The sequence below is a fragment of the Ammospiza nelsoni genome, chromosome 6 (assembly GCF_027579445.1).
Source record: "Ammospiza nelsoni isolate bAmmNel1 chromosome 6, bAmmNel1.pri, whole genome shotgun sequence".
In the NCBI taxonomy this organism is placed as follows: Eukaryota; Metazoa; Chordata; class Aves; order Passeriformes; family Passerellidae; genus Ammospiza; species Ammospiza nelsoni.
In genome coordinates, this window is record NC_080638.1 from 38,107,671 (window position 1) to 38,133,452 (window position 25,782).

At 36.9% G+C, this 25,782-nt stretch overlaps 1 protein-coding gene across 2 annotated transcripts in view; it reads left to right on the forward strand.

Annotated features, from left to right (window-relative positions):
* The window catches only part of ARHGAP5 (Rho GTPase activating protein 5), a 47,051-nt gene that overhangs the window by 9,333 nt on the left and 11,936 nt on the right, over positions 1-25,782 (forward strand). For both annotated transcript variants that reach the window (XM_059475099.1, XM_059475100.1), the window contains exons 3-4: positions 1,429-5,327; positions 14,852-14,999. In XM_059475099.1, coding sequence (XP_059331082.1) covers positions 1,605-5,327; positions 14,852-14,999 — 3,871 coding nt within the window. In that variant the 5' untranslated portion in view covers positions 1,429-1,604. The remainder of the gene's footprint in view (positions 1-1,428; positions 5,328-14,851; positions 15,000-25,782) is intronic.

Sequence of the window (25,782 nt, forward strand, 5' to 3'; positions counted from 1 at the left end):
CTTTGCCAGGTTGAACAGTCCTGGCCTTTTCTTAAGTGAGAGCTGCTGAGGTGCTTTAGCCCCTTGCTGCATTCTCCAGTAGTTGTGGATCTCTCCTGTGCTGTGGAACTGGAGAGTGTATCAGGTGTGGCCTTAGCAGTGCTGCAAAGTGGGAAGGTTAACCTGCCTTGGCCTGCTGGCACTGCTTTGCGTGTTGCTGCCCAGGGTGCTCTTAGCCTTGTTTGCCAGGTGCACCCTGCTGGGTGGTGTTCATGTCCTCTGGGATCCCCAGGTCCCCCTCTGCACAGCAGCTCTTCATGCAGCTGCCTCAGCATGTACTGGTGCATGGCTCATTCCTCCCTGCAGGCAGGACTGGATCATTTGCTGCTCCTAATTTATTCATCAGCAGACTTGCTGAGAATACCTTCTCCCCCATCATCCAAGTTATTAATGGAGATACTGAACAGAATTGGACCCAGTACTGGCCTGCAGAGTGCACTGCTGGTTACTGGCCCCCAAGTAGATTTCATGCCACTTGTCACCATCTCTGAGACCACTCATATGGGTATTCAGTTTTTTCTCTTTCTCATAATATAATTGATTCAAAACCAGCAAATGCATTTCCATCTGCAGTATGCATGCGCGTAAAGTCTTCTGATTAATAACTGAGAGTTGGTGGTAATTGTTATACTTGATGACAGCTTCAATAAAGCCACTGGAACCTTGTAGTAATTCTGTGGAACTTTGAAAGTAGATATAGTAGCTTTTGTTTCCAGTTAATAGAAGTTTGTTTTTTTAATAGAGACAGATGGAATGAAACAACAACATTGTAGTCTTAAAATCTATACATAAGTCCTACTCTTTGTGTTTGTATGATTTTGTTTTTCTGTAGAATTCCTGTTCGAAACATTTCCTTAAAAGCAGTTTGCTGTTAGTATACCAATCAAGTAGTCTGCTTCTGGATATAGGTAGCAGCTGGGCCAACTGCCTGCTTTTACAGCTACTTGTTTTGAAATTTTCTTTACTGCAACCTGAGCTCAAACCTACAAATGCACACAAAAGCAATGTTATAGTTACAGATGAGCATGATACCTAGTAAAAATTTGAGTGTGAATAGAAGTGCATGAATACTGGGTTGGGCTTAGTGGTTTGGGAGTTTGGGTGTGGGTTTTCTTTTTTTTAGAAGTATGCTGCTCAGCTATCAAAACAGCTGAAAAACTACTACTAAGCTGTGCCTGAAATCTGTTTATTTTAAATCTGTAGTATAAATAGCATTAGCATTACTGAATTATGAATTTATGATCTCATTCAAAGTAGTTGTAGAATTTTCATATACACAAAAAATCAGGGTCATCAAGCTGCACAAGTGCTTCTTAAAATCTCTTTTCCCTCATGAATATTACAAAAAAATACCTGCAATCTTGATATTTTTTTCTCTGTATTTTTTAGGAAGATGATGCTCCTTGTCCAAGTTATCTGAGGTTCTCTTAATCACAAGCTGAAGCAGGAACAACTGAAGGCGATTTCTAAACCCTGGATATACAATTCAAATTTGTAGGAACCTTTTCCAGAATGAAAACCACATACAGTTACCTTGATAATTGCAAAAGGATGAGAAGAAAGTTATGATGGCAAAAAACAAAGAGCCACGCCCCCCATCTTATGCTGTTAGTGTTGTTGGACTGTCTGGAACTGAAAAGGATAAAGGCAATTGTGGAGTTGGAAAGTCATGTTTGTGCAATAGATTCGTTCGTTCAAAAGCAGATGAATATTATCCTGAGCATACCTCTGTGCTTAGCACAATTGACTTTGGAGGAAGAGTTGTTAACAATGATCACTTTTTGTACTGGGGTGACGTAGCACAAAGCGGTGAGGATGGAATTGAGTGCAGAATTCATGTAATTGAGCAGACTGAGTTCATTGATGATCAGACTTTCTTGCCTCATCGGAGTACGAATTTACAACTGTACATAAAACGTGCAGCTGCCTCCAAACTGCAGTCCGCAGAAAAACTCATGTACATTTGCACAGATCAGCTAGGCTTGGAGCAAGACTTTGAGCAAAAACAAATGCCTGAAGGGAAATTAAACATAGATGGGTTTTTATTGTGCATTGATGTAAGCCAAGGATGCAATAGGAAGTTTGATGATCAACTTAAATTTGTGAATAATCTTTACATCCAGCTCTCAAAATCTAAAAAACCCATAATAATAGCAGCAACAAAATGTGACGAATGTGTGGATCATTATCTGCGAGAGGTTCAGGCCTTTGCTTCAAATAAGAAGAACCTTGTGGTCGTGGAAACATCAGCAAGATTCAATGTCAATGTTGAAACATGTTTTACTGCACTGGTACAAATGATGGATAAAACTCGTGGTAAGCCTAAAATAATCCCCTATCTGGATGCTTATAAAACTCAAAGACAGTTAGTTGTTACGGCAACAGATAAGTTTGAAAAACTTGTCCAAACTGTGAGAGACTATCATGCAACTTGGAAAACTGTTAGCAACAAACTGAAAAACCACCCTGATTATGAGGAGTACATAAATTTGGAAGGAACAAAAAAGGCCAAAAATACATTTTCAAAACACATAGAGCAACTCAAACAGGAACATATTAGAAAGAGAAAAGAAGAATACATTAATGCATTGCCACGAGCTCTTAATACTCTTCTATCAAATCTTGATGAGATTGAACTTTTGAGCTGGTCAGAAGCCTTGAAGGTAATGGAGAAAAGGCCTGACTTCCAGTCTTGTTTTGTAGTGCTTGAAAAAACACCCTGGGATGAAACTGACCACATAGATAAAGTGAATGACAGAAGGATTCCATTTGACCTTCTCAGTACCCTAGAGGCAGAAAAAGTTTATCAAAACCATGTGCAGCATCTTATATCTGAAAAAAGGAGGGTTGAAATGAAGGAGAAATTCAAAAAGACTCTTGAGAAAATCCAATTCATTTCACCTGGACAGCCATGGGAAGAAGTTATATGTTTTGTGGTGGAGGATGAAGCATTCAAATACATCACTGATGGAGATAGTAAGGAAGTGTATGCTAGGCATCAGAGGGAGATTGTTGAAAAAGCCAAAGAGGAGTTTCAGGAAATGCTTTTTGAACACTCAGAGTTATTTTACGATCTGGATCTTAATGCAACACCAAGTACAGATAAAATGAGTGAAATTCATGCAGTTCTGAGTGAAGAACCTAGATACAAAGCTTTACAGAAACTTGCACCTGATAGAGAATCTCTTCTGCTTAAACATATAGGATTTGTTTATCACCCAACTAAAGAAACCTGTCTCAGTGGCCAAAACTGCATGGACATAAAAGTAGAAGAGTTGCTTGCCAGCAGTCTCCTGCAACAGGACCACGGACGCTCAAATTTATACCATGATAGTGCCAACATTGATAAAATCAATCTTTTCATTTTGGGCAAAGATGGCCTTGCACAAGAATTGGCAAATGAAATTCGGACACAATCCACTGATGATGAGTATGCATTAGATGGAAAAATATATGAACTAGATCTTAGGCCAGTTGATGCCAAATCCCCATACTTGCTGACTCAGTTGTGGACCTCAGCCTTCAAACCGCATGGCTGTTTCTGCGTGTTTAACTCTATTGAATCACTGACTTTTATTGGGGAGTGCATTGCAAAAATAAGGGCTGAAGCATCTCAGATAAGGAGAGACAGGTATATGGCTAATCTTTCATTTACATTAATATTGGCTAACCAGAGGGACAGTGTTAGCAAGAATCTGCCTATTCTGAGGCATCAGGGACAGCAATTGGCTAACAAGTTACAGTGTCCTTTTGTAGATGTGCCTGCTGGTACATACCCACGCAAGTTTAACGAGGCCCAAATAAAACAAGCTCTGAGGGGAGTACTGGAAGCAGTTAAACACAATTTTGATGTTGTAAGTCCAGTTCCCACCATTAAAGATCTGTCAGAAGCTGACTTAAGGATTGTCATGTGTGCCATGTGTGGCGATCCGTTCAGTGTGGATCTTATTCTTTCACCTTTCCTCGATTCTCACTCCTGTAGTGCTGCTCAGGCTGGCCAGAATAACTCCTTAATGCTTGATAAAATAATAGGTGAAAAGAGACGCCGAATACAGATAACTATTTTATCATATCATTCTTCCATTGGTGTAAGGAAAGATGAACTTGTTCATGGATATATACTGGTCTATTCTGCGAAGCGAAAGGCATCCATGGGAATGCTTCGAGCATTTCTTTCTGAAGTTCAGGATACAATTCCTGTCCAGTTGGTGGCTGTTACTGATAGCCAGGCAGACTTCTTTGAGAATGAAGCAATCAAGGAACTCATGACTGAAGGAGAACACATAGCAACAGAAATTACTGCTAAGTTTACAGCTTTATATTCATTATCTCAATATCATCGTCAAACTGAGGTTTTCACATTGTTCTTCAGTGATGTATTAGAGAAGAAAAGCATGATTGAAAGTTCCTACATGTCAGACAGCACAAGGGAGTCAACACATACAAGTGAAGATGTTTTTCCAAGGTCTCCGAGAGGAGGTTCCCTTGACTATAATTACCCGGATTCAGAGGATGATGCTGAAGGACCACCGCCTTACAGTCCCATTGGTGATGATGTAAGGTTACTTCCAGCACCTAGCGACCGTTCAAAGTACCGACTGGATTTGGAAGGAAATGAGTATCCTGTTCACAGTACACCAATCAATTGTCACGACCACGAACGCAACCATAAAGTGCCTCCTCCGATAAAACCGAAACCGCTTGTTCCAAGAACCAATGTGAAAAAACTGGACCCCAACCTCCTGAAAACTATTGAGGCAGGTATTGGCAAAAACCCCAGGAAACAGCCTTCTCGAGTGCCTGCAGCACCTCCAGAAGATACGGAGCAATCTGACAACTATGCTGAACCTATTGACACGATTTACAAACATAAAGGCTTTGCAGATGACATCTATGCCGTTCCAGAGGATAGTCAGAATCGTATTATTAAAGTTCGAAACTCAATTGTTATAAATACCCAAGGTGAAGAAGAAAATGGGTTTTCTGATAGAGTATCCAAAAGTCATGGGGAAAGAAGACCTTCAAAATACAAGTACAAGTCTAAGACACTGTTCAGCAAAGCCAAGTCTTACTATAGGAGAACCCATTCGGATGCAAGTGATGACGAGGCTTTTACCACCTCCAAAGGTAAAAGAAAAGGAAGGCATCGTGGAAGTGAAGAAGACCCACTTCTCTCACCTGTTGAAACATGGAAGGGTGGCATAGATAATCCTGCTATTACATCGGACCAAGAATTGGATGAGAAAAAAATGAAAAAGAAACCTCACAAAGTAAAAGAAGATAAGAAGGTAAGTCAATTAATTTAAATTTTATTTACAACTTCTGGTGCATTGTAAAATGGGAAGAGACAAAATATGCAAGAGTTACACCCTCATTTGAAGCAGGTGCTTTAAAATTTTCAAACTATATTTGTTTGATTTTTTTCTCTTAAGTTCCTGTTAAGTTGCTTGGAACTAGCAAACCTTAGTGAATGATATAGTTTGTCTATCAATATAGTCAGCTGTTCAATAAATGCCAGTTATTTTCATCTCTGCTTACATGTGGAGGCTTCCTTCCATTTGAGTGAGGTGCTGTGGTTTTTTTAAGGAAAAAGCTGCTTTGTGCGTTCTTGAGTAGAACCGATTCTTTCAGTTGTTGCAGTTTTTGCTATTGGAATGAGGTTTAGGGCTGGTGAATGAAAGGAGTGATTTCTTTTTAATTCTTAGTTGTCTAGCTGGAACTCTAGAGCAGGGACATAAAAAGAAAAGCTTATGTAGTAGTTCTACTGACTGCTGCATTTTCCTAGTGTGGGCAAACAGGTAATCAAGTTGAAAGTTGTACTACCTTTATGGTTCTCTATAAAAACAGAATAAAGGGAACAAAACAGGGAAATAAAGGGAAAATAATAGTTGCAGTTTACTTGAAAAATGTTTCATCTTCATGCTTGAGTGTTACTTATTTTTTGACTGGCTTTGTGGTGTGGATTCTAGATGTACATTCTTTACAGTTTAGGTTTTCATTTTAGGCCAGCAGTCATTGTATTAGGTATAGTTTTGACATGAAATCTGGAGTGTTCCTGATCAGTTAGATATTTTCTTTCTTGTCTCAAAATAATCTGACCTTTGTAATATTATCTTTTGTAGCATTTTTAAAATGTCACTTTTTTATCTTAAATCTGATGGTACTTGAATAGCAGAAATAAGTTTTGTTAAAGTAGAGCATAGTTAAATTTAACTAATAGATGAAATTCTTGCTGGTATGCAGCTGTGATTTGAATTACACATGACTTATTTAAAGGCCACTAAATTTTCTCAAGGCTTACTCATATGCATGGATAATGATGTCTTGTGGGTATAAAATCATATGGTTAAAAATACTTTGAAGTTATTCTTTTGGAGAAACTTGGACTTTTAAAAAGACTGTAATTTATATACTTTTAATAGAATCATTGATAATATCCAGAGTTGAAAGGTACCCATAAAGGTCATTGAATTCAGCTTCTGGACTCCTTTTATTTTAAATAATCTTTCTACATAGAAATCAAAATGCAGTTGCATAATCTTCCTACTGTCGCAGCTGTGTTGAGTTAAAAGCAACTTACTCTGAGTTGAATATATTTGTGTTAAACTGAGTAGATCACTATAGTGGGGGGTCTTCTCTTCCTAAAATTGTCAGAAAATCCCCCAATTGCTCCAACAAAGCCTCCACTTCTGGTTTTGGCCTGTTGAGAAGAAGCCTAAGCTGGGAGTTTCAGGCTGTTGTAATTCTTGCAGTGGATAAGTTTCTTGAAGAATAGAATTGTTTTAAATTTTGGTTGGTTGGTGATTTGTTGGTTATGGGAGTGTTTTTTTCTGAAGGAGGGTGCTGTATTTTACTCACACGTAGCAAAGCTGCTGCTATTAAATTAGTAAAAACTTCTAATAATTGTGGACATGATTGTAATTAAGAAAACAAATTTGACTTGGTAGCTCAAATGTTTGCATGTTTTCCAAGTATCTTGAGTGCTCAGTGCTTGTGATGAGTAGTGACTTCTCCGTGTGTTGACTTGAATGAAGTTGATGTTAGAGTAGTTCCAGTTCAAGTGAGTCATTCTAGTTCATTATCTGTTTCTTTGGGTTTTTTAGCAGTTAATTTTATTCCAGAAGAGATGCACATTTCTAGTTTTTGGAACTACTTCTGGATGTTTTCCTGTGTTGTTTTGGATGAGTGACTAGTAGTCTTTTATTACAGAAACACAAAAATTATTCAAATGATATTGTCCTTGTCAAGTGTTATTTGGTCCATGCAAGAGATGTTAGTGCACCACTATTTATGGACTGCTTGATGGGTTTTCCTGAGAATTGTGACCCCTTGAATGTGAAAGAGGTAAATAGAGCTTGTGTACTTCTTTCTGGCTATTTCTTAAATCTCTTACTGATACTTTTTCTGAATTTTTCAGCTCTATGTAAAGGGAAAATAGGGTACATGTGTAACTATTCTTGCTTTAATTATAGTGATTCTGAAGTACAGAAATCTTACGAACAAAATGAATTGGTTTGAAAAAACTTGAATTTTAAAGTCTGGACTCAGAATTTTCTTTTTCTAAGATTATTTTTTTTAAAGCCCATGTAGGATGTAATGTTCTTGATACTCTTGCATTTTTGTTGGTTTGAGATGTGGTGTTTCTGGGTGGGTTTCTTGTAGGGTGTCTCAGGAGAGACACGACTGTGCTGAAGGATGCTCATTCTGTCCTGATCCTTTCACGTCCAGTGTCCCTACTCAGGATAGAATCACATTTTAAAAAAAGGCACTAGGACAGATATAGGGAGGCAGAGAATGGATGTAAAGTGATTGTAGGGTTCAGGTAGAAAAACTGAAGGGAAAAAGGCAAGAGTTGGTGAATGGGAAGGGGGAAGCAAGATTTGACAAACAGTAGAAAAATGAACTGCTGGAGTTTGGCAAACACACATGTATCAAACTTTAAAAATCTATTGAGGACAAATGTTATTAAAGGCAGAAGTAAATACTCAGAATTGTGCTACTTGTTGCTATTTGGAAGCATAAATTAAAATGTTTTACTGTGGCAAGTATAACGATGTCAAACCTGTGGCAAGCAGGTAACATTACTTGCCAGGTCACATAAGGTTTCTTTTTGCCAAAAGAAACAATTTAAAACTCAGACCAGTTAAGCAAGTGTGCTTTGGTCTGAATTATTTGCCTGTTATTTTTGTCCATAACACTGTGCTGGTGTTCTTAGATCTTGTTTCAGTATGCTGGTAGTCAGAACTGGAAGAGCATCATCCTTGAGCTCTTCTTACAATTATCACAGAAATAATTCCTCTGAAGATTTTTATCTCCTCATTCTTACTACTCTGAAAAACTCATCCAGAGCTTTTATTTCCTCTGTACTGGTGAGGAATATTGCAATTCCTAGTTTTCACCCTTCCTTATTGTATCCTTTCTCCAGAAGTGTTTCTTTTTTTGGCCAGTCACCAGTGAAGAGAAAATGGCTACTTCTTGGCCTGAGTTTTAGAAGATTAAAAACAAAAAAAAAAAGGAATTTTCCTCTGAACCTGTTTTTGAATGAGGATGACTGAAACTGTGCATAGTACTACAAGGAATGTCATAACAGTGCATCACACAATCCAAGTGTTTGCTGATATCAACTAGAAGCTACTACCCAACACAATTGTGTGATTGCACCCAACCTTTGCTTAGCTGCAGTTGCTGCTGCTTTGGGTACCTTTGGCCTGCTCATGTCCTTGGTAATTTCCAGGCAATGACTCCATACTGCACAGTACAGGTGGTTTATTGTACATGCACACGTGTAAAGTACCTGTACATTACAGCATGTGCTACAGGCACATTACAGCACGTAAGTTTGGTTAGTTGTGCATTCCAGTGCAGGATTTTCCCATTACGCTATGACTTTGTCCTTCTTGTTGCTGAGTATCCTCTTTTGTCTGTTCCTCCAGTTGTGGCTGTAGTTTCCTACATGCCATCACCACGTGCCTTACTAAAATCTAGATTGGTAAAACCAACAGATGGTTCAGTCTTTGTCTCTAGAAAAGAAAAAGTGGAAAAAACTGAATCATTATAATCTAATTTGTGATACACCCACCTTTATCCTATTTTATTTTATTAGCACATATGTTCTGAGAAGATTTGTGATAAGACCTTGCATGTGCTATTAACAAGTGAACCATTGAACTTTTTCTGGTGGGGATAAATATGAAGAGCAATAAGGAGGAGGAGGAGAAGAAAGCAAGCAGACTGGCTTGAATCACAGGACTTGTTAGCCAGGTTCATGTGTAGTTGTGTGTGCACAGTGGGCTTGAAATATTTCAAGTGCATGTTGTTCAGTATTTGAAGTGCGTGTTGTGTGCTAATATTTGTTTAACTGTAGTGGCCTTCTTTTCTTCACCTACAGAACTTCTTCTGTAAGGTTTCTCCTAGGAAAAAAGCACCTTGTCCTTTCTGCCTTTAAACAAAATAGCAAAAAAGTGCATTTTGCTGAGTGAATTCTCCCCTATGTTGGCATGCTTTCCATGTTCCATTATTTATCTCCTTCATGGTGGTCACAAACTTAAGAGGAACTGAGCACACCTTGAAGTGTTAAAATGCAGCTTTGCCTCAGCTGTTTCTCCTTTGCCAAGTTAGTCCTCTCCAGCTGAGATGTGTGCTCATTCTTCTACGTGTCTTTTTCCAAAACTGGAAGTGGCAATTACAATTAGATGCTTGTCTCAATTAGAACTTTTAACATTAAGGTCTAGTGTAAACATTAGTGGTGTTGGTACACATGGAAAGCACAGGGCTTGCCAGCTGTATCATAAATTATTTTTGTTTTCAGTTTAACTTAATGAGTTTGGAGATGCAAAACAACAGAAACTGCAGAGAATTTCAGGTCAGGAAAGGGCATGAGGATTCCTAGAGGAAAAGGATCTTGCTGAGGGAAGCCTTCTGATATCTTAGATAGGATGAACTGCTTGAGTAGCCTTAAAGCTGCAGCTGATGCCTTTTATGCATTAATATAAAGCCCAAACCACAGTAGTCCTTGGCTTTCCTTTGCCTCACTGTGTAAACAAGCCCAATGTAAATACTTTAAAAAACTATTTGTAAGTTAGTATGGAAGAATTATTGTTATTATTACCATGAAATAATAGCTAGTTATTTTTGACCTTTGTCATAATTTAGTAATTCCCTCTTCAGCAGGAAGCCTGCCTGATGTGGAAACCTGTAGCAATTCCATATAGTGACAATTAATAACCTTATTATTTGTTTTTACAATGGAATTGATGAGTATTAACACTTTACCCACCTACTTTAGAGCTCCTCTCTTTGTGAACACTTTGAGATATATTCAGTGTTGGATTTAGGCTGTATTTTTTTCACCTCTTATAGAGAGAATAATTGTTTAGGTTTATATTCTCCACAACATATCAAGAACAGCAAATATCCTGAATGAATTTTTGCAATGGGTGAGGCAGAGCCTTCTCTTGAATTTTTTAAGTACTTCTGAAAACAAATCCAAACTAGAGAGATCTTGTAAACAATATAGTAAATTAACTGCATAGTGATAATTCTTTGGCATGCCATTGCTAAAATCTGGAAAAGTTTCACTATTTAGGTTCTTTGGCCAATAGCCTTTGATTATTCAAGGTCTGATTTTTATTTTTTTTTTGTGTGAATGCAGTTTCCATATTGCTAAATTAAATCTGAGAAACAGTGTTTTAAAACATTCTGCCTTGTAACCCTGTCTGCAGACAACACTCATTGCTTCCAAAGAAGTTTGTCAATTACCTCTTTCTATTTTCCTTTATACCAAGATGATTGTAAGATACTTTTTACTTTAAATTAATCTGAAAACTTTTCTCGGTATTTTAGTAGGAAAAACCCGCTACCATCTTCATGAATTCTCACATATTTTACTCTGGCTTTTTAGAACACGAAGCAGTGCATTTGTCATCTCTTTTTCTATGCTTAAACTTGCTTTTTGCCCTTAAAATTTCAACACTGTATGAAATTTTATGTAAAAACTATTATGGAAATAGTGTGAGGAACTGTAGATCCCATGTATGTTGATCTCAGTTTTAGTAAGACTATGCTAAACATGTGAGCAATGGGAGATCAACTTAGATTTTTATTCAGCTGTTCTTGTGTAAATTCACTGGTTAATTTAGTAAAATACTGTCTACTTCAGACTGGAATGTGCAGTGATTTTTTTTTTCTACTGAGAATTATAGGAAATACCAGAATCTGTACTTTCAGGTTTTCTCTTTTCAAATTTAACACTCTTAATATGCATATTTAGAGCCATATGTCTTCTTAAACCTTTGTAGTTTAAAACAGTGTAACAAACTGGAATTCTAAAAATGGCAGAAAGCATGAAGGGAAGGAAGAGCATGTTAGGGACAGTGATCTGCATTATTCATATATCATGCAGTTTCTGGAGAGCTAGCTGTGAATTAGAGATTACAAATACTTTTATTAAGCCTATAAAATGAATGCTGTTCTCAGTGCGTGGTTTTATGAAGTATTTTACTAGTTCTGAAAATACTGACTTTGCCCTCCATGACCCTAGGGCCGACTGCAGATGAAGCAGGCAGAAAATTTCCTTTGCATCAAAAGTAGTAGTGAAGTCTTTTGGAGGTAGGGAAGTGGCTGAATTTCTTGTTTAATAAAGAAATAATTAATGGATGTTCTGGTGGGATGGTAATGAGAGGAAAAAAAGCCTGTCTTGAACAGAAGGCTTGCTAAAGTAAGCAGCCCATCCATAAAGAGGCTTGATAGGATTTTGGCAGTTTTTAGTTTTCTAGATTAATTTTAAAAGGTTGTATTTATGTGTGTTGTCCTCTCAAAACTCACAGCTGGCTGAAGCCTTAGCCTAGTTTCTCTCTAGATGACGAGTACTGCTTAGCTGACTCCCTAGTTCCCGTGGTCAAGAGGGTTAAGCTTAGTATTCTTTATATTTGTATTTTTGAAGTTAATGTTCTTTGTAATAATATTTCTGGTTTTGAAATCAAGACTTGGATACTGTACCATGCTAGAGCAAATGTTTTTATGTTTACCTTGTCTTACATTAAGAGGACTTCAGCTAATCTTTTGCAACATGTATTTTGGTGATTGAAGTACTGCAAAAGAAAGCAGTTTTGCAAGTAAATGCAATGCAAGGCAAGTGTGGAATTCTCAGAGTTAAAATGCTTTCCTGCCACAATATATAAGGATCAGTTGGAGGTTTGGCGCTAACCTCTGCTATGGTATGAAGAGCAGTTGTCTTTGGCAAGGAGCAAGTGATGAAACCCATGCTGAAAGCTCAACATAAGTGCAGCAATCCATTATACAAAGCCCCACAGATCTCTAGGAAAACTAGGGATTTCAACTTTATGGTCTTGGGCTTGTATTTTAATTACTAGCATGAAAACAGTGGTATGTGAACAAGGAGCTTTTTGCTAGGCTTAAGTAACAAAACTTTTGTGCTGGTTCCTGTCTTCTTTAACTTGGTGCCCATTAGTCCATTTTTCTGATGATGCAGAAGAAGCATAAAAGTTGGTTTTGGCTGTGCCTGGATTGGTACTTGCTGCATGCAGTATTACGTGACTGCTGCATTGGAAGGCGTAGGTGTGTGGGGGGATGATTGAACTAAAAATATCTGGGGCAAAATCATGATCTCTCTGCCAAAATCTAGGAATTTTTAAGTGGTTCACCTTACTCAGGTGCTGTTTAACTAAATGAATAATTTGATGTTTAACAGTTTCTTTATTGTTTCATTAGAGATATTTTAAAAGTTAATTTTACACAGAAAAAATGATGGTAGTCATTGTCTTGACTAGCAAATCTAAAAGTTCCATTCTATGTCTGATGGATCAGAAAAAATGCTGTTTTCTCAGAGTGGGGAACAGGGATAAAGAAGAGCTTTCACTGAGACTTACTTGTGTTAGCAGTAAGACCCCATATTTTTTTCCCTCAAGTCAGTTGGTCTTTAGGCAAAATCAGGTCTTTAGCACAGAACACCTTTTTGTTCAGAACAAGTTTTCCACTTAAGCAATCTAGACTTAGGAAAGTATGGAAGTCTAAAATCAGGAAAGAGCATGTTGTTTTTTCTTAAAGCCTTAAAATTTTACTTTTGATTTGCAGAAGTATTGTTTTTGAAGATCATGTAGCTAGTGTTATTTGTGGGAGGATTTGATTTATGCTGTCAGTGGAGAGTTTATGCACTCACACACCCTAAAAGAAAGGAAAATAATGAGAGAGAGGTATTTTAATAAATATTGGACAGGAGAGATGCAAAATACATAATGATAGATAATGAGAAATAGCTGATAAATTTACTGTTGTAACTGTCTGGTGAAATTGTAGTTTCATGATTTTGGAATAGTTTTGCAGTGGTCATCTCTTCTACTCTGCATTTAGACCAGTTTGCAGAGGATGTCAGGGTTGGGGTTTTCTCTTTCCTTTTTCTCTTTATTCTTTCATTCTTTATGCTTCATTAAGTTCTTTAGAGAAAAAAATCTCACTTTTCAAATTAGGGATTAAACTGTATTCAGGAAAAGAGTTCGTATGAGAAACCTTTTGCATTTCTGTGTGCATAATACCAAATATGATATGGCATTCCCTTGCAACCTGTCCTCTAAAAGCAGGCCAACTATTAGAAAAGAGCATTCTTTACTCTAATTTTGTAGCTGTGTCCAATATTTCATACCATTTCCAGGTATTCTATGCAGATAATATTTGTAATTTTCATAAATTTCTGTAGAGTCTTAGCTTATAATTCCATTTATCCAACTGCTTTCCAAGAGACACACAGAGCCTTTTCTGTCTTGTTGATCTTAGCTATACAGTCTTGAGTATATCTTGCTTTGTTTATTCTGTGGTGGTGGTGATGTGTACTGAACACCTTGGGAAAAAGAAATTGAATTGTTTTTCCTTTCTTTTCTGCCTTCATATATGTATCTAAAATGATCTGACATTATCATTTGACAAAGATGTTTTCACTGAGTTTTACATGTTTAGCTTCAGCTTGGCCCTTTCAGCTGTTGCCCATCTGAACTGGATGCTGCCTAAATAAATACTTTTGATGTAATTTATATTTTCATCACTATTCAGGCATGAATTATGATATCTGATACAATACAATTCTTGTAGTCATCCAAGGCTGATTTATCAGTTCCACTGATAAAAGTCCTTCTCAGTGGAAAAAAAATAAAACCGGGAAAATTCTGTATCAAACTCACCATCTTAGATTTGGTTGTGTAGAAACCTCCTTTTGGCTAAAATCCTGTGCCTGTGACAAAGCATTCATGCTTAGTGTGAGTGCTGAAACTTTAGCTTCAAGGCTTTATTGCTCGTTAGTCGTTCTCCATGATCATGTTTCTTGTGTAGTTGCAATATAAAGATTATTTAGTATCTTTAGGTATGTGCAGAAGACACCAACTTTGTTTTGGTGAATGACACTGGAGTTTGACCCTTGCAATTTCTGAAGAGGTGTGGTTCAGGTGTGGTTCCTGTGAGCACTGCTGAAAGACTAAACAAATCACAGCACTCTAAACAAGTGCTGTCTTTACTTCTCTTCCTGTAATAATTTCAGTTACTGATGTATGGGTTAATCCTGTTCCTAAGGTAATGCAAAAAGGATCAAAACTTATGGAAGTTTAGTGCTTTTTATCTAACGTATAATTACTTTATAGTTAAGTACTTCGTAATTTTAAAAGTACATTTAATTTTTATTCATTCAGTTTGCTGTAGAGGAATTTTAATGTCTGATAGATGTATGATATGGTTGTTTACTGACTGATTGAAATATGAGCTGGTTAAAATTTTGCTTGAATATTACTTAAATAACTCTGTTTTATTGTAGCCGAAAAAGAAAACTAAGACATTCAATCCTCCAATCCGTAGAAACTGGGAAAGTAATTACTTTGGGATGCCCCTACAGGATTTGGTTACACCTGAGAAACCCATACCTCTGTTTGTTGAAAAATGTGTGCAATTCATTGAAGATACAGGTAAGATAGGAGGACTGTTAGAGGAAAGACTTTCCCATTTTGCATAATGAGTAATACCTCTCATTTTCTGTTTTAAAGTACTTTTAGAATTTTATCCTAGAAATAAATAATTGTGGGCTAGGTGCATTTTAAAAGTAGAATGTGTTTTCTAAATTTTATGTGTAATATGTGATGGTTTTTTGACTTTATTTATACAAATACTTTAATACCTTTTGACAAATGTCTGAGGTTTAACATGTTCCCTGTAATTAATAAAACTTACATCACTTTCTGGTGACAAATGACTTTTAACCCCATGGCAGTCCAGTCTTACATGTCTTACTGTTGCCACTGTGTTTTATTTAATGTATTTAAAAGCTCTGAAATCTGCCTTTTGCAGTTATAGAAAACAGGTGTTTGAAATGGTTTCTGACTTAGTATCTTTAGTCTGCTCGCTTTTTTGATTGTGAAGGTAAACCTGATTTTGCATTTTAACTTGTTGCAGAGACAGAAACACTTATTTTCTAAATACTGTGTAATACTCCATGAAAAATGTTAATCTATTGAAGATGTAATTTCCCAGTTTAATGTAAAATATTAACATATATATGTGTTTACACTAGGGTGAAATTTCACAGTATGGTTTTCTCTCTCTTATCTCCCTGGCTTTATGGTTGTGTTTGTCCCTGCTTTCAGCCTATTTAGTGTGTGACCATGGGGCAAGTAGGACGATTTTGCTGGTCAAACAGAAGACTACAGTTAGGAGTGGGGACTTGTTTTGAGGTTTGGGAGTATCCGTGGTTGGGTTTTGTTTGGGGTTTTGGGCGTTTTTTTGTTTGTTTGTTTGTTTGTTTGTTTTTAAAGATTGTGAGCACTAGCTTTCAGCTAGTGTATAGGTCCTGCTTGCTCTGAAGTTTTCTAAATCCTATATTGCTGTATTTGAAGTAAGTGACAGTGTGACTGAACTGAAGCATGTGCAGGACCATCTTTAGATGTGTGTCTGGAATGAGAATATTGTTTATTGCAAAGTAAAACAGCATCTTTTTTCCAAATTTGTTTATATCTCTAATACAATTTTGACTGTAAGATGAGAGTAGCAGTTTTAGCAAGAAAAAAATCTAAAGGGTTTTCTTTCTTACAGTAAAATTCAGTTTTGTTGCCATCTGTAAGAAAAGTGTTTCTAAAATAACTACCACAGGTGGTAAGCTTCATAGCTGTTTTTGAATACTTACATACTGCATTATTGCAATAAAGAAATTAGGTGAAACCTCAGGCACTGATCTCTTTGGAGTCAGAGGTATTAGTACAGATCTGTCTTTAACCTTTACTTTCTATGCATTAAAGGTAAGAGCTGTATTTTCTGCCCTCCTACTTCTGCTTTTTCCAGCTCATCTAGTTAAAAATGGGAAAGGAGGAATATATATATATATATATATATATATATATATATATATATGTGTGTGTGTGTGTTGTGTTTGCTGGTTTTTGTAGCAAAAAAGGCCCCAACCCAAGTCAAACGAGCATCATTTATAGGTGAGTCACTGACACTGGTGTTCTTTAAAAGTGGCTATGTACAGCTACTATGCATAGGTATATAAAACAGATATTGGCTGGTATTTAATTTCAAGAGTTTGTAGAATCTAGCAATAACTTAGTTTGAACATGTTCCACTTTTTAAGAATACTTTCAAACAATGAAAGTATTCTTGTAAGTCCAGTTCTAGAAGTTTTATTTGCTTAAAAATATTGTTGTCTTTGTGAAGAACTTTCAAAAAAAAAAAGTACTTCTCCCAAAGAATTTTCACCAGCTTGTGGGGAAGAGGGAGAACTATAATAGTGTGAGAACATTATTTGTTCCCTTTTTTCATTGTAATCATCAAACCATGCAAACAGGCAAAACATTTTGTACGTCTGTTCTCTTCTCATGACCTGTCTTGGGAAAATAAGATGTTGGGTTAAGCTGCTATGTGTTCAAAATGTAGGGTCCCCTCAGAAGGCACAACTTTTCCGTTGGCTGTGTTATGTTAGCTCATCCTGGAATGCTGCTGTACACCTGGAGAGTTTTAATTCTGGCCATGAATGTCAGCCCGACTAACATGATGCCCCTAGTTGTCTTCCTAGTTCTGTTAAACACGTAGAACAAAACCTCTGGTTTTGATCTGTACTAGAATTTTCTTTCTCCTCTTTTTTTTCTACTCTGCATTGTGTGTAAGTAGCTTTGGTGTTGCTTTCAGCTTCCATACTTAGCTGTGAGAGTTTTATTTCTGGTGTGTGTTATTTTTATATTGAATTAATATGCTGTGGGTATTTGAGTTTCAAGCCGGGTTCTCATAGAATGTATTTGTTGCCTTTGAGAGAAAAGAATGTTCACTTGCATTGCCTTCAAATCCTGTACTGATATACGGTCGCATCATTGACTTTGTGACTGTCTGAGAAAATTCTACAAATGTGGTGGGGATTATCAGCCTGCACAAGGCAAGTCAGGGGCTATTGGCTGCAGCTGGAGTTGAGAGTGGCACCATTCCTGTGTGATAAGGCTGCTTGGCCCTGGGGAGTCATTCAGCACTCGTCTGTCTCATAGCAGTCAGTCTGCTGTCAGTGTCAACTGCACTGAATACCAGTGTTTATTATCACTGTCTTCCTAATCAAGAAGTGCAGTCTTTTCCAACTCAGCTAATCTGGTTATTTCTCTTACAGAGGATATAGTTGTTTAGTGTTTCCTCATCAGGTACTTCCATGGGGTTCAGCTCCTTCCCATGTAATTGAGATTGTGGCTGAATTTGTGATTAATCTCGACTTGAAAGGCTGATCTTAATTTTTAATGTTTCCTGTTTCTGTCTCGTGAAATTATACAAGGCAATGCTTTGTACCCTCTCATCTAAATTTTGACTGAGGCTAGAAAGTACACAGTGAAGAACAGTTTCCTCTATTTCAGATGCCTGGATGAGACAATAGTATGTTGAAGTGTTTTTGAAGATTCTTGCTCCACCATAAACCTTAAAGAATTGAGCCCATGCAGAAAGTACCATCAGATTTTTGTTTTACCATCATGTTCTGGAAACATCCTCACCAAAAAAAATTGTGTGTCAGTAGAAGAGGGACAGTTTGGAAAAACCAAAGAAAATTCAGGAGCTTAATTTTCTAGCCTTTTATAAATCAACAGATTTTTTTTCTTCTGAAGGAGCCATACTGTTCCTGTCAAGGTAAAGGGTGATCTGGTAAAGATAAGGAACAGAACCTAAGTCTGTTCGTATAAGTGAAGGTTATTGTCTCTCTTCCTCTTTAGTATTTTTCAACAAAAAGCTTTATTCTAAACTGGTATAACTTTATGGAGCCAACCAATTAGTTCTTGAAACATTAGCACAGAGCTTGAATCCCCTTGTAATCTTTTTGGTAGTATTGGAAGCAGAAACTGGGAGGCAGTTAACTCAGGTCAATGCCTGAGTAGATGTGAGGCTGGTAAGCTGTAAATGTGTGTTAGAACCTCCATTTCACAGCCACCTGCACTGTCACTGCTACTGGGAGTGCCAGGCAGCAAGAGCACATAATACTTGGTTTTGTTGGAATCTATTGATTAAAAACAAATCACAATACCATGTGAGAACATTTTAAATTTTATACTACTGTCACTTCTGGATAAGAAAGGAGGAAAGATTTGCTAAATATTGTAAACAAGCTTTGCTTCTGTGTTTTTACATTGTCCACAATTATAGGAAAGCCTTTTTTCTGTCCGAGCCTTTAATTTTTGAATTCATTGTAATTATAGCAGGATGAGTAATATTTGGGTTGGTTGTCAGAGCTCTTTCTTGGTTCACTGAACAATATGATAAAAAGATTTTTTTTTTCCTTTCAAGTAAGTAACTTGCTAATGATGAATTACCAAGTTTTTCACTAAATGTCTTGGTATAAATATATAATGTTTTCAAAAAACTTGATTTTTGGTTAACATATTGTGGTCTTATCTGTAACCTTTTACAGACTATTTGAGCACTTTCCTGTTACTAGTAACATGTATGGTATTTGTGTGCTTTTACCTCTGTCACATCCTTTTCAAATTGGTTTGTAACTTGCACATGAGGACAACTATTTGAATTGACTCTCATTGGTAGCTATTTTTGGTTATGAGCTTCCAAAAGAGTATTTTGATTGTATAGGTGTTCTGGTCGGCTTTTTGCTTTCTCCTGATGGACTGAAGAGAACTTCATTTTGTTGCATCATTTGAAATGAATTTTTATAAGATATTGGTTTTTGGTAAACCGGGTTTATGGAAAGGTACTTAGCAGGGAAACTTTGATTTTTAAGAAAATTGCAGTGGCTGCTTTTATATACAAGTAATGGTGCTATGCTAAGGTATACTAGAAAAAAATATTACCTGCTGTTTTTAAATAAGAAAATCCAATGTAGACCGTTACCTTTTTTCAAAATACGTGTTACAGAATTGAGATACTTTTTGAAGTATGCTGTATGAATTGCATGAGTTCTGTATTTCTCTAAGAACTCATGGAGAGAATAAGGTAGATATTCAGTAGTTTGACAGAGAGGAACAGATTTCTGGAGGGTGATTTAATGTCTTCAACAAAATGTTGATATGGTTTGAATTTTGTTTTGCAGTATAATGGAAAAAATATTTATTGAATGTCCAATTTTAAGTGTGAAAAGTGTACATATTTATGCCAACTTTGTAGCTTGAGTGTTTTGTTGGTAATGTTTTTATGCTGTTACACACACTTCAGATTTAGTGATGAGCTATTCCATGGACTGTTTGTGTACTAGTCAACACCTACTGTTATTGATTTTTAAGTTTTCCCATACTTAAAATAATTCAGGTAAGATGACTAATGCTATCTGATACTCTTAGCGTGTCAGGTTTTTTTTTTTTACTTTAGTAATTTTTTGTGTTTTGGGTTTACTTTTTGTATTTGTTCATGCATTGGTGAGAAGTTTGACATAGATTATATTTCATTCTGTTTTACCAAGGAAGGAGACATCAAATTAACATTGCAAATACTAGTAGTTTTGCCATTGATTACATACAGTTCTTCATGATATTCAACTTTAATATCAATATTTTAATGTTTTTTTTCCTCTGAGCTTTCAAATGTTTTTAATTTTTATAGAATATTGCTATCCATGTACTTCATTGACCAGATTATAAATTTTAGATTCCATACTTCATAGAAAACTTGTAACATTAATGGAGTGGTAATTGTACATTAAATACTTTAGCAAAGAGATGCTTATTATAATAATTTGTGTTTTAATAATTCAGTTTCTCAGTTGTGAGACAAGGAATGGAATAAAGATGTGGGAAAGAATTTGACAGAGCTAAATGTTGCTATCTCACATGGTTCCTATGGAGAGCTCTAAGAGAAATTAAAAATTATGTACTTGGGATACGTACAATAATTGCTGCTTTTGATATTGAGACTATTTTTGTGATGCTGGGAAATTTACAGTTTTGGAGGTAATTCAAGTAAAAGAATATCGCCTTCTTCAAATGTCCTTCAAACCTACCTTGTACCATGGTCTTTTATGCTGAATATCCTGCGAGGCTAGATTTTTACATTCACAGTATAGATAAGGCAAAGTTTGTCTCCAGAGAATGAGGTTTGGTAGAAATAGGCAAAGAAAATGAGTCAGCAGTGCTTGTTGTGGTAAAGAAGTCAGGTACATCATTGAGATATATTCCTTGTAGCTGGAAAATTGAGAAATTCAAGATTGATTGCCTGCCCTTTTACTCAAGGGGCTTGGGAGAGCTGGAGGGTTTTAGGAACCTGTTGTGTTGGGCAGAGAGAACAGACCTGGACACCCCCTTGGTATGGTGTATGAGTTTGTGTCACTTTTAGTTTTGGGCACTTGTCAGATGTCTCTGAATCAGTGGAATTCCCTGTTCTGAAAAGCTGTATCAGCAAAAATGGTAAAAGTTCTGCTATGTAGTATTACAGCTGCTAAGTTAAGAGTCAAACATGTGCCAAAACAAGTGCAAGGCAGGGAGCAGGAGCAAGGAGGGAGTGATGGGTGAGGGGGGAGTGAGACCATTGTTTTCAGTCATATTGTTCAGTGAAGTTGACTCAACTGCCCATGAAGCTTTATGTTTAGCAAAAAATGCACACAGGCCATGACTCCTACTTGTGATTCTGGTTTAAATGGCTCTACAATACATTTGGTACTTTCATTAGGTTGGAGAGTGATTCCAGAGTGGGTGGTGTGGTTAATGTATTTCAGACCAGGGCTTCTGCTGAAGGGAACATAGACAAGCTGGAGGAATGGGATAGTAGGAACCTGAAGGAATTCAGTGAGGACAAAGCCAGGCCATTCAACTAGAACTGCAAGGACTAAACCCCTGCAGTAGTAGATGCTGAGCACTTGACTGGGTCCATGTCAGTGCTAATGAAAAGGATGTTGTGGTTGTGGTGGAGAATGGGCTGATCATGCCTTCTGTATTGGATTTTCCCAGTAGAAGGGGCAGACACTACAGCAGTAGAAGCAGGTACTAATTTTTGCTCTACACTCACTTGTTGGACATCATCTGAAATACTGCAAGAAGGGTGTTGACAAACTTGAGTCTAGCAAAAGGGGGTCAGGGGCTGGAGTTGCTAATATTATGTGGGTTTATTCAGCTTGGAGAGGAAGAGGCTGAGGAGGTACCAGAGGAGGCTTCCCATACCTATGAAGAGATTACTGAAAAGGTGCAGCCAGGCTAAAGAACTGAAGTACAATGTCATTAACATAGGAGGTTCTGAGTAGAAAGAAAGGGAATACTTTTGCTCTGAAGTTTATTAAAACACTGGTTCAGGTTATCCAGAGAGATTGTGGGGTAAATTGGAGATATTAAAGGGAAGTTTAGATAAGCACCCAAATCTGACTTCAGTGTTGACTGTTATTTGAGCAGAAGGTTGCACTAGATGATCTCCTGAGAATTCCTTCTGTGATCACTTCAAAATTGGCATAGAATAGGTTTCAGTAGTTAGGAGACTGTACACCAGTCTGTGTTTGTAACTTTGGAATTAATCAACAGAGAGGAAACAAACTCAAGAGGGTAAAACAGGCATCAGTCATTTCTCCTAATGGAAGACTGACTACCACACAAGGGAGGAGCACATGCATTAATTTAGTAGTGCGAGAGAATCACTGAAAACTGTAAACAAATATGTTTTGAAATACTCATAAAACACATGTTGTGTGTTTGAGTTGTATTGCTAATGAGGTATCTGTTCAAAGGAAACATAATGAGAATTATATAAAGAATTCCTAAACAACTCAGTTAGGACCAAGGTGCCAGGGTATGTACGATAGTTATCCTGCTCCACTTATTCCCTCAGCATTCTCCAGACCCAAAGTGACCAAAGAGCTATATGCCTGGAAAACTACAATGCTTCTGTTGTCACCCATTTTTAGTGAAGCAAAGAATGCACCTACCTTCTCCTAGGCATTTTCATAGTGTCATATTAATTGTAGTCTTGTATTCTTTCTTTGGAATGGGTAGGCCTTAAAATAAGGGCTTGAGTGACACTTCATGAAATGTTTGAGACCTTGTTTAATAATCAGTTAGTGTAAATTATAGTAATGTTAATTCAGCTTTGGAGAGCTTCCTATTATAAGGGTCTTTCTAAAAGGACTGCTTATTTCCTTCCACTACTTGTTGTTTATTGAACATTTCAATATGCTATAAATTATTTTATTACAAGAAACAGTAAAACACTTATTTTTGGTTCTGGATTTCAGTGTGTGAATTGAATGTCATGGGATTTTAAATGTCAGTGTTGATGAGGACACATTAAATGTGTTTTGTGTAAGTAAAGTTAGTGTGAGATTCTTACTTAGAGATTGGCTTCTTTGCTCAGTAATTATATACATTCTAGGTGTACATAGAAATTACTGGTTTGGATCAGTAAATTGGCAGTTTCTGTAGTCTTGTGTTGTAGCATGGGAGTTGAGGTACACCAGATCCATCTGTGGAATAAAATTAGAGAAATACACAGATCACCAAATTTACAAACCTAAGTGTGGGAATGATAGTCTCACCTGTTGTAGTGGAGAATGAGTCCTGAGAAGTTCCATTGGCCACTGTAGGGGAAGGAATTGAACTGGGAGAGATGGACTTACTGTGATTGTGGCATGTATTCAGAAACACAGACTGAACATGATAGGAACCTGGCTGTGGATGTTGTTAGCAGACACTCTATGACTTTTCAGCAGTCTAAATGTTAGTATAGCTGTTGTCACTTGGGAAGAGACTTTGAAATCATCATAGACAGCTCTCTGAAAACTTAAACTTTCTGTACTTGCTGTCAAGCAAGAAAAAAAAAAAAGTAAATGTTCTGGAGGGAGAAAAATCATGCTATTACATAATGTGGTGCTATATACACAGTTTTGATACTGGTTGCAATTTGGTTCAGCCTTTCTCAGAACAGGAAAGAATTGGAAAAGATAATACATATGGGAGTAATTGTAACTCTTGGATAAAGATGCACAAAATTGATTAGCTTAGAACATTTCTCAGGAGGAGCAATTATATAAATTTACAAAACCAATGCTGGGAAGATGTAGAGAAGTTACTGCTTCTCGTTGAGTGAAAAAAATTATGCCAACTTTAGGTACTGAACATAAACTCTGTGTGCTTTCATAATGTACATTCTGGAATGCCAAAACTGCATTCACCATGATGTGAGGACCACAAGTACATAACTTGAAGGAGTTGGAGTGAATTAGTGAAGGATAAATCCCCAGATGGCTCTTACAACACCTTATGCAAAAGCCTATGTAAGCCACCATCTACAGAAAGCTGGGAGCATATACCACAAAAATATTGCTGGTAGTTTTTTTTTTCTCTCTTGCCCTTTTTACTCTCCTCAAGCATATACTGCATGGTGTAGTATATGATATGGAAAATGAATATTGTGCCAGGTAGACTTTGATCTTCCTTTATGCTGAAGTATGTTCTGTGGAGAAACCAAGAGTTGTGAAAATATGTTGGGGCCTAAAAATGGAAGTGTCCTGCAGACTGATTATGCATTTAGGTGCAGATCCACCTTGTTGTTTTCTCTGAAATGCTTTGAACCCCATGTGGTGAAGTTCTAGTTAGATGGGATGGAGCCCTGGTCACAACTGGCATCAGAAAAGAAGGTGCAAGAGAATTTATTAGGCACTATGAGATACTTTGAGAAAAGAGTAGCCTAGGCAAAGAGGATGTGCACTGTCTTGAAATAGATTATTGTGATGTCACGTAAGAAGGATCTAGTTATTTAAACCTAGAGGTGTTGTAAAACTAGCAGGACAGAGAAGCAAATAAATCATATTGTTCTGATATAGAATATTGCAGCAGCAATTATGTTTGGTGAGGATATGTTGAAAATGACAACTGGACCAGAACACAAACAGAGTGAGAACATAGAAAAAAGTTACGGAAAATCAAAAGGATGCAGATGAAGGAACCAAATTTTTAAAAAACTGTCAGAAAAAAAGACATGTTGAAGGCTCTCTATCTCTCCCTCTTTTATTATAGATACGTACTATAGATATACAGGGAGTTTAAAAGCTAAAACTAGTGAACTAGAATGTCTGATAATTGATGGAAGATCTTGGTGTAAGAAGCATTTGAGAGTCGTGGTTGCGTAATAGAAAGCAACAGAGAATTGGAACTTTACTTAAATAATACCTTCACACTTCTAGCTTTGTGCTTGCACACAGATTAAATTGTCTCCTTCCGTGCCTTAGAGAAAGTGTAATGACAATTGACCAACCATTTCATGAAGCATGACTTTCTAGAACATCCACAAGCAAGAAAAATTTTTCCTTGAGGAATTCAGAAGACAAATTTAGTAGCTTAATCCAGAATTGCAGCACTTCATTATTTTTGGAAGATGCCTAAATTCAGTAGGCATCTCCTTATTTAACCTGAAGATTTTCTGAAGTACTGTAAATTGTCTTTCTTTGTTTCTTAGAACTGTAGTGCAGATAGCACACTAGAGCATGTGTCTCCAAAGCAGCCAGTTCAAGTATTTGAGATGTATAAACTCCTACTAGACAGTGACTGGGTCAGACTTCTCAGAGATGCTATTGCAGCACATGCAGTTTCTTTTGTGCTGAAAGATAGTGAATAGTAGTTGGATAAAACAAAGACTGTCCTGCAGTTGTAGGGTCTCCAGCAGAGAATTCTCTCATACTAGACAAAGAGAATCTTGATCATAGCTTATTCTCATCTACCAGTGGTCTTTTGTATTTATTTACAGCTTTTGGAAGAGGAGTGTAAAGTGTTTCTGGCTGTGATCACATGTGACACATTCGGGATTTTATTTTTGAAGGCAGGTTTGAAACTCCTTTCAAAATGTGGAAGTCACTGAATCATTGAAACCACTTTTTGTTCTGTGCCACCAAATTCTACCTTTTAGTAGTGTTCAGGGTATCAGTGGACAAGGCTCAGGTTTTTTGAAAGGACTGTTCAGGTGTTTATTTACAAGAGGAAAACACTTGGCTATTGAATTGGAAAGCTAAATGATGGACATGTGAGTTTATAGAAGAAATGCTTACTAAATAAGCCTTGATGCAGCCAGTGAAGAGACATGTTGAGCTGTTGAGACATTAAGGAGGAAATTAGGAGTGAGAAGAGTCATGTGAAATTGTTAAAAATATCCCAGCTGTATGAACCAGCCAAGTGATTTTTTGTACTTTGAACATTTTCATAGGATTCTTAATGTTTCTTGATAACTTAAAAGACACCTTCAGTGGATTGCAGTGTGACAGAACAGTTATGTATTGATCTGATAATCTAAAATGCATTCAGTTATTGGCTTATGATGGCAAAA